Genomic DNA, 17,876 nt, shown 5'->3' with positions numbered 1-17,876 from the left:
TTGTTCTTTATCTCTCCACATCACCGTCTATATCTCTCCTTTCCCTTCTCCCTAACTGGTCTGAAGAAGGATCTTGAACCGAAATGTCGCCCATTCCTTCTCTCCAGAGATGCTGCCTGTCCCGCTGAGTTACTCCAGCATTTTGTGTCTATCTTCAGTTTAAACCAGAATCTGCAGTTCCTTCCCACACAGGTATGTGTAGTTTAATTGGCTTGGTATGTGCAAATTGTCCCTAGTGTGTGTAGGATAGTGTAAAACCCCTGTCCCACGGTACGAGTTCATTCCAAGATTTCTCCCGAGTTTGCCCTGATTCGAACACGGAGATTTACGGTAATGGCCGCTCGTCGGTACTCGGGGATCTCGTGGACATTTTTCATCGTGTTGAAAAATCTTCACGAGTCTTCCCGAGCTTACCTGCCATTAGCGAGTCTTCCCGAGTACCTGCCGTTAGCGCTAAGAGACGTCCCCGAGCTCCGACTACGTTCATTCTCCGTACTTACCACGAGTTTGATTTTTTTAAACTCGGGAGAGCTCTTCGAATGAACTCGCACCGTGGGACAGGGTTATTAGTGTGCGGGGATCGCTGGTCACGGGGAGAACGTACAAACTCCATACAGACAGCACCCATGGTCAGGATGGAACCCGGGTCTCTGGCGCTGTGAGGCAGCAACTCTACCGCTGCGCTTTATGTGACAATGTAACAGCAGAACATTCGCCAAAAAGACTTCACAAACTCAAAGTGCAGCTGAAAAGAAGTGGCTTGAAGTTTCTTGAATTAATTATCTCACAGTTCACCTTAATCATATTCATGCACTCGGGTAATTGTTACTCCTGCTCATAAATCTGACTGAACAAGACGCAACTACAAAAGGTGCAGAATCTGCGGCAAATTTCCAATCATTCCTCCCAGTTCAAATGTTCCTCCCACTTGCTTCAAGCCGGTGCTTGTGGTTTAGACCACGCATGTTATGTGTGAAATGGCCAGAGTTATGGATCAATTTCCAAATTGAGTTTGTCTGACCTCAAGCTGTTTATTGGGCAAGGCTAATTGGGAAATTAATTTTATTGAATTGAGCCTGCGATGTTTCATTCCACTGCTCACTCACAGAGGAATCAACTAGAGACACAGAGTGCTGGAGTAACTCAGCGGGTCAGGCAGCATCTGTGGAGAACATGGATAGGTGACGTTTCACAGAGTGCTGGAGTAACTCAGCGGGTCAGGCAGCATCTGTGGAGAACATGGATAGGTGACGTTTCACAGAGTGCTGGAGTAACTCAGCGGGTCAGGCAGCATCTGTGGAGAACATGGATAGGTGACGTTTCACAGAGTGCTGGAGTAACTCAGCGGGTCAGGCAGCAAAAAATGTCCACGAGAGCCCCGAGTACCGACGAGCGGCCATTACCGTAAATCTCTGAGTTCGAATCTGGGCAAACTCGGGAGAACTCTTGGAATGAACTCGTACCGTGGGACAGGGGTTTAACTTGGACAAGTTAATGCCTTCTCCCCCATATCCCCTGACTCCCCTTTCTCCGGCTATCTGTATGTGCAAAGGGGAGGGGAGGAGAGGAAAGGGGAGGAGAGGAGAGGAGATGGGAGGGGAGGGGAGGAGAGGGGAGGAGAGGAGAGGAGAGGGGAGGGGAGGGGAGGAGAGGGGAGGAGAGGGGAGGAGAGGGGAGGAGAGGGGAGGAGAGGAGAGGGGAGGCGAGGGGAGGGGAGGAGAGGGGAGGAGAGGGGAGGAGAGGGGAGGAGAGGGGAGGGGAGGAGAGGGGAGGGGAGGGGAGGAGATGGTTGTCTCTTGCACACGGGATCAGTGGACTATTTCTGTACACTTGATAAATAGTTGAGTTTCAATGAGAGTGAAATCAGATTTGGAGGAAAACTGGTATCTGCTCTGAAAGTGCCTCTCTTTGAAAGTTACGATTCAAATCCCAGGTGCGACAGAGGTTCACCTGCACCCCCACCAACCTCATCTATTGCATCCGCTGCTCTAGGTTCAGCTGCTCTACATCGGTGAGACCAAGCGCAGGCTCGGCGATCGCTTCACCCAACACCTCCGCTCGGTTCGCAATAACCAACCAGATCTCCCGGTGGCTCAGCACTTCAACTCCCCCTCCCATTCCGAATCCGACCTTTCTGTCCTGGGCCTCCTCCATGGCCAGAGTGAGGCCCACCGCAAATCGGAGGAGCAGCACCTCATATATTTCGCTTGGGTAGTTTACACCCCAGCGGCATGAACATTGACTTCTCCAATTTCAGGTAGTCCCTGCTTCCTCCCTCCTTCCCCTCCCCTTCCCAGCTCTCCCACAGCCCACTGTCTCCGCCTCTTCCTTTCTTCCCCCCCACCCCCACACCAGTCTGAAGAAGGGTCTCGACCCGAAACGTCACCTATTCCTTCGCTCCATAGATGCTGCCTCACCCGCTGAGTTTGTCCAGCATTTTTGTCTACATTCAAATTCAGAAAGCTTTTCACCTGTGGATTTGAGGATTAAGTGTTAGTAAGATGAGCGTACGCAGGGATAGTCTCTCTCGCTGTTGCAGTAGGGGAAAGGGTTACCTCAATGAACAATAAGCAGGAAGGTAAATGCTTACCCAAGGTGGCATCGAACAATCTAGCTTAGTTTGAAATGAAACAATGAGTCTAACACATACAAATTCCCAAACACATTTGTTTGATTTACAATCATAATTCCAGCCCCTGTAATAGTACGTGGCCAGTGGAAGCCCAGCGGGGGCGACGGTTTAAAGCAACGTGACTAATCCTAAAACATCATTATCTCATGCGGGCGAAATTGATTCCTAAAGAATATACATTTGAAAAACATCTAGCTGTGCAATCACTTTCCCCATCAACGTTCAGCCGGAGTACGAGTATGAGAGTTGCGGCCTCTGTAACGTCCTTGTCAACACTGTTTAAGAAACAGTTAGACATGTACACGGATAGGACAGGTTTGGGGGGAATAGTTCTATGCGTCATTCCTAACTGTCATGTTGTCACTTGCGGGCGGAGCACCAAGGCAAACTCCTTGTATGTGAATATACTTGGCCAATAAACTTATTCATCCATTCATTCATTCATAGGGACCAAACGCGGGCAGGTTGGACTATTGTAGCTGGGACGTGTTGGGCCGAAGGGGCGAGTTGGGCCGAAGGGCCTGTTCCCAGGCTGTATTACTCTGAGTCTATGACATTCAGTGCGGTGAAGAACAGGTCACTGGGTTCATTGCAGATTGGGGAACAGCGTGACACATAATATGTTGACATCAAGGGCAGCACGGTGGCACAGCGGTAGAGTTGCTGCCTCACAGCTCCAGTAGACCCGGGTACCATCCCGACTACGGGTAACTGTCTGTACGGAGTTTGCACGTTCTCCCTGGGTTTCCCCCGAGATCTTCACACCGTTCCCACACTCCAAAGACGTGCAGGTTGGTGGGTTAATTGGCTTGGTTTCAATGTAAACTCTCCCTAGTGTGTGTAGGGTAGAGTTAGTGTGCGGGGAGATCGCTGGTCGGCGCGGGCTCGGTGGGCCGAGGGACCTGTTTCCGCGCTGTATCTCTAAACTAAACTAAAATCAAAAACCGGCCTGCAACACCTACAAGATCCACGGCAGGTTTACGCAGACATCATCCCATGAAACAGACTCGCTGTACCAAGATGGCACCCAAATTAAGCAGCAGTTAGATATTCTCCATCCACGCATCCTTGGCCACAGCCAAATGATAGACGGAGCAATGGTTTGTGGCCATCACATTCGCTCCTGCTTGCAATTGACACAATTTAAAGAATGACGTTAGATTTTTGCCTCCATTATGCAAAGGCAGTACACATTCACTGATGAAGTGACATGGAGCCAAGGCATTGTACCTGTGGAACAGGTGGGGACAGCTCACCTGTACAACTGTTACTGTCTTTGTCACTTGGAATTAATTTGATGAGTAGGAGCAGAAGCCTCATGGGCCTGTCCCACTTAGGCGACTGCCAGGGACTTCTTACGGAATTCACCTGCGACACCTGGCGACACCTGGCGACACCTGGCGACACCTGGGGACACCGGGCGACAACCTACGACCGCAACAATTGTCGCCACTGTCGCCTGCATTCGCCCAAAAAATCACCTAAGTGGGACAGGCTCATTACAAGACACCAGGCTGCATTGACAAGACAGTATGGGACCAATGACGTTCACACTTTGGATTGAGAATGGATGTAGTTTGCCTTACCTGCATAGAATTCAGGGCTGTACACTGCTCCCACAACTGGGTTTAACTTCCACCCTGAAGACACAGAGAGAAGGAAATTAGGTTACGTCACGTGGACTTCAGTAATCAGAGAGTAAAAACTAATTATGCAGCCAAACAAGGAACCGCAGATGCTGGTTTACAACAAAAAAAAGCTACAAAGTGCTGGAGTAACTCGGCGGGTCAGGCAGCATCTGTGGAGAACATGGATAGGTGACGTTTCACAGAGTGCTGGAGTAACTCAGCGGGTCAGGCAGCATTTGTGGGGAACATGGATAGGTGACGTTTCACAGAGTGCTGGAGTAACTCAGCGGGTCAGGCAGCATCTATGGAGCTAAGGAGATAGGCAACGTTTCGGGTCGAAACCCTTCCGGGTTTCGGCCCGAAACGTTGCCTATTTCCAGAAGGGTTTCAGCTCGAAACGTTGCCTATTTCCTTCACTCCATAGATGCTGCTGCACCATAACTCAGCGGGTCAGGCAGCATCTGTGGAGAACACGGATAGGTGACGTTTCACAGAGTGCTGGAGTAACTCAGCGGGTCAGGCAGCATCTGTGGAGAACATGGATGGGTCACTTTTTTAGACTTTAGATCACATTGAATGGCGGTGTTGGCTCGAAGGGCCGAATGTCCTACTCCTGCACCAATTGTCTATTGTCTGTAGGTTAATTGGCTTGGTCTAAATATAAATTTGAGGAAATTGTCTATTGTCTATTGTCCCTAGTGTGTGTAGGACAGTGTTACTGTGCGGGGATTGCTGGTTGGCACGGACTGAGTGGGCTGAATGGCCTGTTTCTGCGCTGTATCTCTAAACTAAACTAAAGTAAACTTTACACGCTGGGTTACAAAATAGAGAACATAAGTAGTATTCTGCTAATGGCACTGCTACATGTTTTCTCCTAATATAAATAACTGGTGCCGGGCTATAAGCGAATGCTGCCGAACACTTGAATTCCCACGTCTGCTAATCACTGCGTTTCTCTTTCAAGACTGTGCTGGAGATGAGATGCACATTAATGAGAATATCTGCAGGTCCGTGTTACGGGCTGACATCTTTCCCGGGCCTTTAATGCATCCTGCTGTTGCGGGTGTTTGAGTTTGGGCATCTTTGTCACAACATAAATAATGAGCCTTATCTGGGAGAAAGTCAGACGCGGTTTCGTTAAGCCCCTTTCGCAGCTTTGCCCCCATGCATCTAATTAAAGCAGTTTCCATGTGAGAGCAGCATTGATTACTCCCCCCATTAGGGCTCCCAGTCTAAGTGATTTGAATGCAACTCGTATGCTGCAGCCATGGCCAACAAAGACCTGACAGATTTCTCCCAGACGCTAAGTTACGCTAATGGTCTCTCAATTTGTCCAGGAAAAATCCTCGGAGGCTCAGATCGATGTTCACAGCTGAAAGGTTGCCTCGTTTTTTATCTGCATCCCACTCCCTCTGATAGTTGGATCATCCAACCTTCCAGTCCTGACGTGGGCAAGTCTTCATTTATCATGAGAATAACAGCAATTAAGCCTTGCTTTGTCTCGTCTATGAGCTTTGTGCCGAGACATCATTATCTTGGATAATCAAGTCTAACGATGGTGCTTCTACCTGATGTATTATAATCTCTTGTTGTAGTGAAGGGGGAACTACAGCTGACATCCAGCGAGTGCTGTGTGTAGTGAGGAACTGCAGGTGCTGGTTTACATAGAAACATAGAAACATAGAAACATAGGTGCAGGAGGAGGCCATTCGGCCCTTCGAGCCAGCACCGCCATTCATTGTGATCATGGCTGATCGTCTCCTATCAATAACCCGTTCCTGCCTTCTCCCCATATCTCTTGACTCCACTAGCCCCTAGATCTCTATCTAACTCTCTCTTAAATCCATTTACACCAAAGATTGACACGAAATGCTGAAGTAAGGTCCCGACCTGAAACGTCACCCATTCCTTCTCTCCAGAGAAGCTGCCTGTCCCGCTGAGTTACTCCGGCTTTTTGTGTCTATCTTCACCAAAGTGCTGTAAGTTCATTATTGTCACGTGCCTTGAGGTAGTGGAAAGCTTTTGTTTTCGTGATCTTAGTTAAGTTTAGTTTAGAGATACAGCGCGGAAACAGGCCCTTCGGCCCATCGAGTCAGCCCCGACCAGCGATCCCTGCACACTAACACTATCCTACACACACTGGGGACAATTTACACTTGTACCAAAGCCAATTGATCTACAAACCTGTACGTCTTTGGACTGTGGGAGGAAACCGGAGCACCCAGTGAAAACCCACGCGGGTCACGGGGAGAACGTGGCCTGCGGTTTTGGGCACCTCCACCCTGGGAATTATTTAAATCTTGTCCAACTGTTCCAGATCATCAGACAGAATGTGTCGGAAGGAACTGCAGATGCCGGTTTGAACCGAAGATAGACACAAAAAGCTGGAGCAACTCAGCGGGACAGGCGGGATCTCTGGGGAGAAGGGTCTCGAGCAGAAACGTGACCCATTCCTTCTCTCCAGAGATGCTGCCTGTCCCGCTGAGTTACTCTGGCATTTTGTGTCTACCTTCAGATCATTAGCTTTCATAGCAAAAGGATTTGAGTATAGGAGCAGGGAGGTTCTACTGCAGTTGTACAGGGTCTTGGTGAGACCACACCTGAAGTATTGCGTACAGTTTTGGTCTCCAAATCTGAGGAAGGACATTATAGCCATAGAGGGAGTGCAGAGAAAGTTCACCAGACTGATTCCTGGGATGTCAGGACTTTCATATGAAGAAAGACTGGATAGACTTGGCTTATACTCGCTAGAATTTAGGAGATTGAGGGGGGATCTTATAGAAACGCACAAAATTCTTATGGGGTTGGACAGGCTAGATGCAGGAAGATTGTTCCCGATGTTGGGGAAGTCAGGGGTGTAGGACAAGGGGTCACAGCTTAAGGATAAGGGGGAAATCCTTTAGGACCGAGATGAGAAGAAACTTTTTCACACAGAGAGTGGTGAATCTCTGGAACTCTCTGCCACAGAGGGTAGTTGAGGCCAGTTCATTGGCTATATTTAAGAGGGAGTTAGATGTGGCCCTTGTGGCTAAAGGGATCGGGGGTATGGAGAGAAGGCAGGTACGGGATACTGAGTTGGATGATCAGCCATGATCATAATGAATGGCGGTGCAGGCTCGAAGGGCCGAATGGCCTACTCCTGCACCTATTTTCTCTGTATCTATGTATCACCTTCTTCTTCGGCGTCCTCTCGGTCGTGGCTGACCCTGGGTGTTATTCCCTACATGGAGGACGGCTGACGTGACTGTTTAACGTCAGATCACCAGGGATGTGTGATTGTGTGCCCTTTTCAGCAGCCTGCTGTCAGAGAGCCATCGTAGAGGTGCGGGAGGGCAGCAGCAGGAGATGCCACTCGAGACCTATTTGTCACTCACTGGTCAGTCCGCTTGGCTGGACAACCAGGCCGGTGTGGCCTGCGGGCGGCGGTGAACAGGGACCACGACAAGTAGGTCAGCGGAGGTGCTGAGAAGGAGACGTGGCCTGGATTGTCAACCATCTGGCCCATCAACCATCCCCCATCACAAAGGCTGCAGATCTGTGCTGTCAAAACCGTTCCTTTGTCAAAGAAACTGTGCAGGGACAAGCCACGTACAAACGCTGCAAATATAACTGGGGTGAAAGTTGGAGGAAATGAGTCAAGAGCTCAGAGTGTTTTATTGTCATATGTCCCAGATGGGACAGCGACCTAATCCGCGAGTTCTCATACTCGCAGCACGGTCGACACGAGGTCCTAGGAGGTCTTCGTAACTCTCCTTCATGCTCGAGAGTGCTCTCCGCGTACTCGAGGCCTCAGCCAGGTCGCGGCAGTTTTTTCAATATGTTAAAAAATGCCCGCGAGTAAAAAAAGGTCGCCATGGAAAAAAATCGATACTTGTTTTACTCGTAGGTTTAGTCGTAGTAGGTCGGCATGTTAGTCGTAGGTAATCGAGGGTAGTCGAAGGTCGTCGTAGATAGTCTTCATCATAGTCGAAGGGAGGTCGAAGGAGATCGAAGGAGGTCGTCTTCACTCTCCACTATTCGGTGTCCAATTTTCCCGAAGTTAGTCGAAGCTGGTCTTCAACATAGTCGAAGGAGGTCTTCAACAGTCATTATTTCAAACTCTTCTAAACTCGCCAATTAGGTCGCCCAAGTGGGACAGCCCCTTTACTTACTGCAGCACCACACGTGACCAGATTATCCCAAACTTTTTCCTGAACACACACTGAACTTTTTAACTCTCACTTAATATATTATTTACAGTGTACTATGTTTACATATTCTGTGGTGCTGCTGCAAGTAAGGATCTCATGGTTCTATCTGGGACATTTGACAATAAAACTTGATGGACTCTTGATAGACACAGAGTGCTGGAGTAACTCAGCGGGTCAGGCAGCATCTGTGGGGAACATGGATAGGTGATGTTTCACAGAGTGCTGGAGTAACTCAGCGGGTCAGGCATCATCTGTGGAGAACATGGATAGGTGACGTTTCACAGAATGCTGGAGTAACTCAGCGGGTCAGGCAGCATCTGTGGAGAACATGGATAGGTGACGTTTCACAGAGTGCTGGAGTAACTCAGCGGGTCAGGCAGCATCTATGGAGCTAAGGAAATAGGCAATGTTTCGGGTCGAAACCCTTCCGGGTTTCGGCCCGAAACGTTGCCTATTTCCAGAAGGGTTTCAGCTCGAAACGTTGCCTATTTCCTTCACTCCATAGATGCTGCTGCACCATAACTCAGCGGGTCAGGCAGCTTCTGTGGAGAACATGGATAGGTGACGTTTCACAGAGTGCTGGAGTAACTCAGCGGGTCAGTCAGCATCTGTGGAGAACATGGATAGGTGACGTTTCGGGTTGGGACCCTTCTTCAGACTCAAGTGTTGTAAGTTCCCACTGGAATTTGTAACCCAGTTGAATTCTGAATATCAATCTTGAGTTTCTTTTCGATTGTAAAATGCACAAAATCTTTTTTCAGCCACCAATGGCCTGCCAGTCTGTTTGAAACCTTTCTGTTAAAAGTTCTGAGCATATTTATTTTAACATTATTTTCATTTTGGAAAGCTTTGTTGCAAATAGCTCAATTTCTGAACTTGGATTGAGTTCCAGCCCTTTCGACGGCCGAGATTAAAAAAAAAAGATTTAACTTCAATTGCCATTGGATTGCCAGAGTACTTCTCCATCCCAATGTGAAATGAAGGTGGCGTGTAATTAGATCTTCATCGCAACCCAGCCAATATTGAATTGCTGGCATGGCGGACCATAACATGAGATGTGGGATTGTTCTCCAGCTTTGGTTGGCATTAGAAGTACATTTATTCTTGGTTAATGCCCAATCTGCTGCTAAGTTCTCAGCCGTGAGGCCTCCTTGCTCACACTATTACACGTAACGTAATTAGGCTGCATTAGACAAATGTTTTCTACATCCTGCTTCCAACTATGATGCCAGCATTGTGTTCAGCCATCCCTTCCATGTCAACTGTTCAGGGTAAAGGCAACACTGGGGAGAGATCATTGCCACGCGTTGGTCACGGTGGTGCAGCGGTCGAGTCGCTGCCTGATGGACCTGTCCCACTTAAGCGATTTTCTGGGCGACTGCCGCAACATTTTCAACATGTTGAAACATTTTCGGCGACAATTTTTGCTGTCGTGGGTTGTCGCCAGGTGAATTTCATTGAATCTAGTCCCTGGCAGTCGTCTAATGAGTCGCCTAAGTGGGACAGGCCCATTGCAGCGCCAGGGACCCAGGTTCGATCCCGACTACGGGCGCTGTCTGTGCAGAGTTTGCACGTTCTCCCCGTGACCTGCGCGGGTTTTCTCCGGGATCTTCGGTTTCCTCCCACACTCCAAAGACGTGCAGGTCCCCCTGCCTTCCCCTGCCCAATGCACACATTCCCTCACCCCCCTCACCCCCCCCATCACCATGCTCCGTTCCTCTCCTCCCTACGCTCATCTCTCATCCCCAAGTCCCACTTGCCCCCTTTATTTCCCCACCCTTACCCCTCCCTGCTGCTTTACACGCTACTCCTCCCCATCTGTCCCTGCCTGACACACTTTCTTCTCCTTTTAACCTCTCACCTGTATCCACCTATCACTTGCCAGAGAAGACTCTGGAGAACATGGATAGGTGAGGTCGGGACCATTCACTTGCCAGGCATTGTCCTGCCCCCAGCTCTTTTACAGTTTTCTCTCCCCCACCCCAATCAGACTGAAGAAGGGCCCCGACCCATTTCAGGATACAATAGTGGTGCTCAGGAGGCCAGATAGGCATATAGATAATCAGGGAATGGGCAGGTACATCGATCACGTGCAGGCAGACGAGATTAGTTGGTGTTGGCATCATGTTCAGCACAGACGCTGGGAGCCAAAGGCCCTGTTCCAGTGCTGTACTATAGACAATAGACAATAGGTGCAGGAGTAGGCCATTCGGCCCTTCGAGCCAGCACCGCCATTCAATGTGATCATGGCTGATCATCCCCAATCAGTACCCCGTTCCTGCCTTCTCCACATAACCCCTGACTCCACTATCTTTAAGAGCCCTATCTAGCTCTCTCTTGAAAGCATCCAGAGAACCGGCCTCCACCGCCCTCTGAGGCAGAGAATTCCACAGACTCACAACTCTCTGTGAGAAAAAGTGTTTCCTCGTCTCCGTTCTAAATGGCTTAGCCCTTATTCTTAAACTAATGTGGCCCCTGGTTCTGGACTCCCCCAACATCGGGAACATGTTTCCTGCCTCTAGCGTGTCCAAACCCTTAACAATCTTATATGTTTCAATAAGCTGTGTTATTGGCTAACTCTAAATCACTTTAATGGCCATTTCCTTCAGCACGTGCAGCATATTTTCTGCTGGAGACTACCCAAGTGCTGCTGGCATTCTATCATGGGGCAGCCAGCAACACAATGAAGTATTTTGACTTGAGGTGCATCATTAAAATAATATTGTCGAACTCTTTCTCGTAAAGCTCGTGATCCTTCGAAACATTTCCAGCAACATTTTCCCACCCATCAGAGAGACGGACTGGGTGATGCTCGTCTAAGTTGATGAGTTCCCGACAGAAAATTCTAATATTGTTATTTAAAGAAAATGACATCAATCAGTCAAATTAAATGGGGATTCAAAAATGCTGGAGAAACTCAGCGGGTGAGGCAGCATCTATGGAGCGAAGGAATAGGTGACGTTTCGAGTCGAGACCCTTCTTCAGTCATATGAAATGAGTCAGAGACGCAAGTAACTGCAGATGCTGGAATCTGGCGCAAAACACAACATGCTGGAGGATTTTTGTCTACCTTCGATTTTGCAGCATCTGCAGTTCCTCCTAAAACACATGTGGGTGTGTGTAACAAGCTGCCAGAGGAGGTAGTTGAGGCAGCTAGTATTGCAACAGTTAGACAGTTGGGGGGATAGGGACCAAACGTGGGCAGGTGGGACTAGTGTAGATGGGGCATGTTGGCCGGTGTGGGAGAGTTGGGCCGCAGGGCCTGTTTTCATGCTGTTTGACATCGATAGAAGCTTTGAAGAGAATGTGCGGGAACTTACAGCTCATCCCAAGATCACCAGAGGCCACAAAAGTGTTCTTTGCAAGACTAGACTGTAGGATCGAGCGGTGGTGTATTGATAAGATGTGTCGGTGCCAGATTGATTGAAACGTCAGGAAAGTGCGAGGTGGTGCATTCGGATGTAAATAAATGAGGGCGGTGCTTTGACCAGCAGACTGAATATCAGACTCTGAATATCTTGCGGCACTTGTGGTCGATGCAAGGCAAGTCTTTGTACGAGCCTGCAATCAATGACCCGTTGCAAGGCACGCACTTTGTTCATTAACAACAATCATTCCCTGAGTCTTGTTGTGCATCTCTTCATTACACAGAGATGTCGTGTGTGGGTGGATGACCATTACGTCAACTTCCTTACATTATTCTTGCCAATCCACCGTGAATAATCGCTGCACAACGTATTGCAACGTGCACAAGGTGTTTTTTAATTCTTGCCTCCACTAAATGACAAAAGCCATAACAAGGGCATCAACGTTGGCGCAGCAGGTAGAGCTGCTGCCTCACAGTGCCAGAGGCCCGGGTTCAATCCTGAGCTCGAGTGTTGTCTGTGTGTAGTTTCTCCCTGTGACCGTGTGGGTTCCCACCGGGCGCTCAGGTTTCCTCCCAGGTCCCAAAGATGATTTTGTAGGTTAATGAGTGGCTGTAACATTAGCCCCCTAGTGTGATAACATGGAACTAGTGTGAACGGGTGATCGATGGTCGGCGTTGACTCAGTGGGCCGAAGGGCCTGTTTCCCTGCTGTATTTTCCAGTCACTCAATCCAATCAAGCTAGGGTACTGTCCGATTCACCTCTACCCCATTGTGGACATTGGACTTTGTCTGTGGAACTGATGCGCTACAATGCTGAGAACTATATCCTGCACTCTGTATCTTCCCCTTTGCTCCACCTATTACACTTGAGTATGGCCTGATTTTACCGTAGATACAAAAAGCTGGAGTAACTCAGCGGGACAGGCGGCATCTTTGGGGAGTAGGAAGGGTGACGATTCGGGTTGAGACCCTTCTTCAGATCCTTTCCTTCTTGACACAGACCCTTCTCGAACCAAAACGTCACCTATCCATGTTCTCCACAGATGCTGCCTGACCCGCTGAGTTACTCCAGCACTCTGTGAAACGTCACCTATCCATGTTCTCCACAGATGCTGCCTGACCCGCTGAGTTACTCCAGCACTCTGTTAAACGTCACCTATCCATGTTCTCCACAGATGCTGCCTGACCCGCTGAGTTACTCCAGCACTCTGTGAAACGTCACCTATCCATGTTCTCCACAGATGCTGCCTGACCCGCTGAGTTACTCCAGCATTTTCTGTCTATCTTCAGTGTAAACAAGCATCTGCAGTTCCTTCTTGCACATGGCCTGATTATATCTACGTACAGCATTATCTGCGGAACACGCTGTTGCACTAGACTAACCGGAACACGGAGACACAAACCTGAGAACTCACCGTTTGCATAAGGATTGACAGTCTTCTTGTTTGTCATGACACGTGCTGTGGCATTATTAACCTAAGCAAACAGATGTCTATATTAGCAGCGGAGTAATGGCAATGGTATTAAAGTTTAGAAGTCATGCATTGTCCACCGTACACTTCCATTTAACTAATGCATATCTACATGGTAAAGGGGCATCAGATGCAGAACAAGGGTCACAGACTACTTTGTTACATTTACTTTCATGACAAACGCTATTTTCAACAAAGCACCATTTAAACATTTCTGAAAATACATTAAAATGCAAATTGAACAATCCCGCTAAGACTCGTCATTGGACGCATGCTACTACTTTGCATGTTAAAAGAGTTAAATGAAAGGAAAAGACAAAGTGAAAGAAAAGTTCCCTCGTGAAGGAAGCATGCGGGTGGCAAAGGGAAGAGGGTTGCCGAGGTACAATAAGGGGGAATGACCAAGGGAAAGGGGGGAACGGAACAGGGTTGTGCAACATAACCCTGGGTGTAGAAGAACCATTCTAAAGCACATCGAGCATCCAATACTTGGAACAAGAGCTGTTTCCATTTGCAAGGAATTAAACAAAACCATTCAAGCGTTTAACCACAGCTAACAAAAATGGTAAAAGAGGGTGCATTACAGGACACATATGGAGTCAACGTTCTGAGTAAGATGTGCACAAGATCATCATCATCAGTCATAATCAGTGCCTATCAGGCAGCTAATACGTACACTCAAGTACAGGCGGACCGATAAAATAGCATCAACTATTACAACATGTCAAAAAGATTCACGTCTCCGGGCATCATTCGTGAGATGGCAGATGGATCTGTCGACTTACCCAGTCGCCAACTCCGCCCATATGTGTGTGTGTGCAGTTACCATGGTTACTGTGAGTTGGATGAGGGGCCCTAAACGCTACCGGCGAAAAGGGGGGAAATGAAAAGGCAAAATATGCAACATCTTACTTAAAGGCCACACCACATATGGGACAATGGAATCGATTCTATCGTTCACATATTTCAAAGGTACCGAATACACGCTAAGAGGCAGTGTTGAGGGGGATCAGTGGCACAGGTTAGTGTGAAATGCGTGTGAAATCTCACAAAACACTTCGCCCCCCCCCCCCCCCCACCCCCACCACCAAAAAAAAATAGAAGGCTAGATTTGGAATTTGAGTTTGCCAAATTCAGCCCCAATGCCCCCAATTGCCCAGTCAACTGCACAGATCAGTGGCCCCAAAGGGCCTTTGTTATTGTCCGATTCCCATCTGTCTTACTCCCCACCATCGCACTTCAATCCTGCAACTTAGAAGATGGACTGCTTCTTTTAATTTCCTCGTCCGCGTTTCACTGACACAGTCTTGCAAGTCTTTACGCACCCAGCTTAATTACTAATTAACTCAACAAAGGATTAAAGCATTAAGAAATTTGTGATGGAGCTGGAGCTGGAGCTGGAGTCGTGCCCTGTCCAGTCACACACAAACTCAAAAGTTTCCAAAAGAAACTATAGGTTTTATATATATATATAAATGTATAATATACATAAAATATATAAAACACCAGATGCTGGAGTAAGGTAGACAAAAAATGCTGGAGAAACTCAGCGGGTGAGGCAGCATCTATGGAGCGAAGGAATGGTTGACGTTTCGGGAAGCTCAGCGGGTGAGGCAGCATCTATGGAGCGAAGGAAATAGTCGCCTATTTCCTTCGCTCCATAGATGATGCCTCACCCGCTGAGTTTCCAGAAACGTCAACCATTCCTTCGTCTCGACCCGAAACGTCACCTATTCCTTCGCTCCATAGATGCTGCCTCACCCGCTGAGTTTCTCCAGCATTTTTGTCTACCTTCGATTTTTCCAGCATCTGCAGTTCCTTCTCAAACATGCTGGAGTAACTCAGCGAGACAGGCAGCATCAGTCTGAAGAAGGGTCTCGACCCATTCCTTCTCTCCAGAGATGCTGCCTGTCCCGCTGAGTCACTCCAGCGTCTTGTTCCTACCTTCGATTTAAACCAGCATCTGCAGTTCTTTCCTACACATGTATATATTTACATAGATAATATAATACACAGATAATACACAGATGGTTTTGTAAGATGTTATGAACGGAGGGGGGGGGGGGGGGGGGGGGGAGGTGGGGGGAGGGAGAGGGGGCACATTAACAGACATATGATTCGCTGAAACAACAAATGGTAGTGAAGCGGGCATCAAAAAAGATGAAGGGATATATATTGGACATGCACCTCTATTTTACGCCCCTCAACCAGCGTGCTGTGTAACTTCTCCCTCGCTTTGTCCGCATCAGCACTATTCTCGAAAGTTACGAAACCAAATCCCTGCATGCAGGTCGGAGAAGGAGAGAACATGCACATCAGTAAACAAATCATCCAGCACTCTGTTCCCGCTTATTGTTTTGGACTACGCAGTTGCAGCATGGGACCCATACACAAACAAAAACATTCCTTCCATCCAACGTGTCCAAAGACAGGCCGCTCGATTTGTTACTAACACCTATGAGAGAGAAGCGAGTGTCACCAAACTTCTGAATTCTCTGGTCGGGGTGGAAGGAACCCTCTCCAAGACAGACACACGTGAAGCTCACCGTTTGACCTGTTTTTACAAAATTTTAAATGGGCAGCTCGACATAATAATAATAATAATAATGGATGGGATTTATATAGCGCCTTTCTAATACTCAAGGCGCTTTACATCGCATTATTCATTCACTCCTCAGTCCCACTCGGTGGTGGTAAGCTACTTCTGTAGCCACAGCTGCCCTGGGGCAGACTGACGGAAGCGTGGCTGCCAATCTGCGCCTACGGCCCCTCCAACCACCACCAATCACTCACACACATTCACACACAGGCAAAGGTGGGTGAAGTGTCTTGCCTAAGGACACAACGACAGTATGCACTCCAAGCGAGATTCGAACCGGCTACCTTCCGGTTGCCAGCCGAACACTTAGCCCATTGTGCCATCTGTCGTCCCATAATTCTATAGACATAGACTACAAGATCTACACCAAACCCAAACCAATTAGGAGCAGACGAGGGCATTCGATCCAATTTGTGATCCCAGCTACAAAGACTGATGTGTACAGCAATTCGTTCTTCCCCCGCACAATTAAAGCATGGAATAATCTTCACCCTACTATAGTTACCCAACCAGATGCAACTAAATTTAAAGTAGCTCTTTCTTCCCAATAACCCTTTCTGGCTTAAGTCCCTCCCTTCACCACCTCCAGTTTAAATTCCATTTGGAATATTTTGGAGGACCAAGAACGAAGGATTGTTTTCCTTGTTCTTGCTTTGCTTCTGTAACATGCAGATAGGGAAAAAATATATAACAGTATTGAGAGATGGGTAATAAACAATGGGTCAGATGTGAACAAGTCTCTCTCTCTCTGTCCCTCTGTCTCTCTCTCTCTCAATAGACAATAGACAATAGGTGCAGGAGTAGGCCGTTTGGCCCTTCGAGCCAGCACCGCCATTCAATGTGATCATGGCTGATCATCCCCAATCAGTACCCCTGTTTCAAGTTGACACAGCGTGGGTTCCCCCCCCCCCCCCCCCCCGAGATGTCACCTGAAACAAAAAACCGCCCCGTTCATCAAAAGAAAGAAAACAAGTTGAATGTCAGGAAAGATGGAATCGGAATGAGTTTTTTTTAAAGCGTTTTTCCGCACTGGGAAAAATAAAAGACTGAAATCCGAAGAAAATGAGATGAGTCACTTATATCGTGCAAAAGGAACTAGGGAATTAAATATCCCCTGACCAAGAAAACAATGTGGGCACAGAATTAAATGCAATTACATTGTAAAACGCGGTCTAGTATGAGCATGCTGTGGAGATTCATAAACTGAAGGAACAAACATGCAACATCAGGGATTATCTAGCATTGACAGCCTCGATCGAGATTACAATCAGGATCCCAATTCAAATAAATATCATAATTGGACATTTCTATTCAGAAACTGAAAGTAAAAAAATCTCATTGCATAATCTGGGGAAGTCCAGGACAAGGGGTCACAGCTTAAGGATAAGGGGAAATCCTTTAGGACCGAGATGAGAAGAAACTTTTTCACACAGAGAGTGGTGAATCTGTGGAATTCTCTGCCACAGAAGGTAGTTGAGGCCAGTTCATTGGCTATATTTAAGAGGGAGTTAGATGTGGCCCTTGTGGCTAAGGGGATCAGAGGGTATGGAGAGAAGGCAGGTACGGGAAACTGAGTTGGATGATCAGCCATGATCATATTGAATGGCGGTGCAGGCTCGAAGGGCCGAATGGCCTACTCTTGCACCTATTTTCTATGTATCTATGTATCTATGGTTATAAACAATTAAGAACCAAATCAGTTTTGAGTTTGGTGGTCGGACATTGCAAAGTTGCAGACATCCACTGGGCTGGAGAGGGTGGAGGGTGATTTTGTGCTCGATTATGTGACGTGCTCTGTCCCACTGTAGACAGTGGGTACAACATCACGGACCGGCGAGCACAGAAGCGCATATTCCACCCCACCCCCCCGGGTACAGCGCGATGAGTTAACCCTCACAACCTCATGCCTGACGTGGAAGCCAATTCATGCAAGAGGAGGTGTGGAGGCGAGGCAGAACCTTCTCTCTAAACCCACACACAGGACGAG

At 48.0% G+C, this 17,876-nt stretch overlaps 1 protein-coding gene across 14 annotated transcripts in view; it reads right to left on the bottom strand.

The window, feature by feature from the left end:
• The window catches only part of rbfox1 (RNA binding fox-1 homolog 1), a 778,480-nt gene that overhangs the window by 82,968 nt on the left and 677,636 nt on the right, over positions 1–17,876 (bottom strand). For all 14 annotated transcript variants that reach the window (XM_033041154.1, XM_033041151.1, XM_033041153.1 and 11 more), the window contains 3 exons: positions 15,478–15,570; positions 13,234–13,294; positions 4,219–4,272 (listed from right to left, as the gene is read on the bottom strand). In XM_033041154.1, the coding sequence (XP_032897045.1) occupies positions 4,219–4,272; positions 13,234–13,294; positions 15,478–15,570 (208 nt within the window). The remainder of the gene's footprint in view (positions 1–4,218; positions 4,273–13,233; positions 13,295–15,477; positions 15,571–17,876) is intronic.

Source organism: Amblyraja radiata, chromosome 22 (assembly GCF_010909765.2).
Source record: "Amblyraja radiata isolate CabotCenter1 chromosome 22, sAmbRad1.1.pri, whole genome shotgun sequence".
NCBI classification, from domain to species: domain Eukaryota; kingdom Metazoa; phylum Chordata; class Chondrichthyes; order Rajiformes; family Rajidae; genus Amblyraja; species Amblyraja radiata.
The sequence above is the reverse complement of the archived record's forward strand: the minus strand, read 5'-3'. Positions and strand labels throughout refer to the sequence as shown.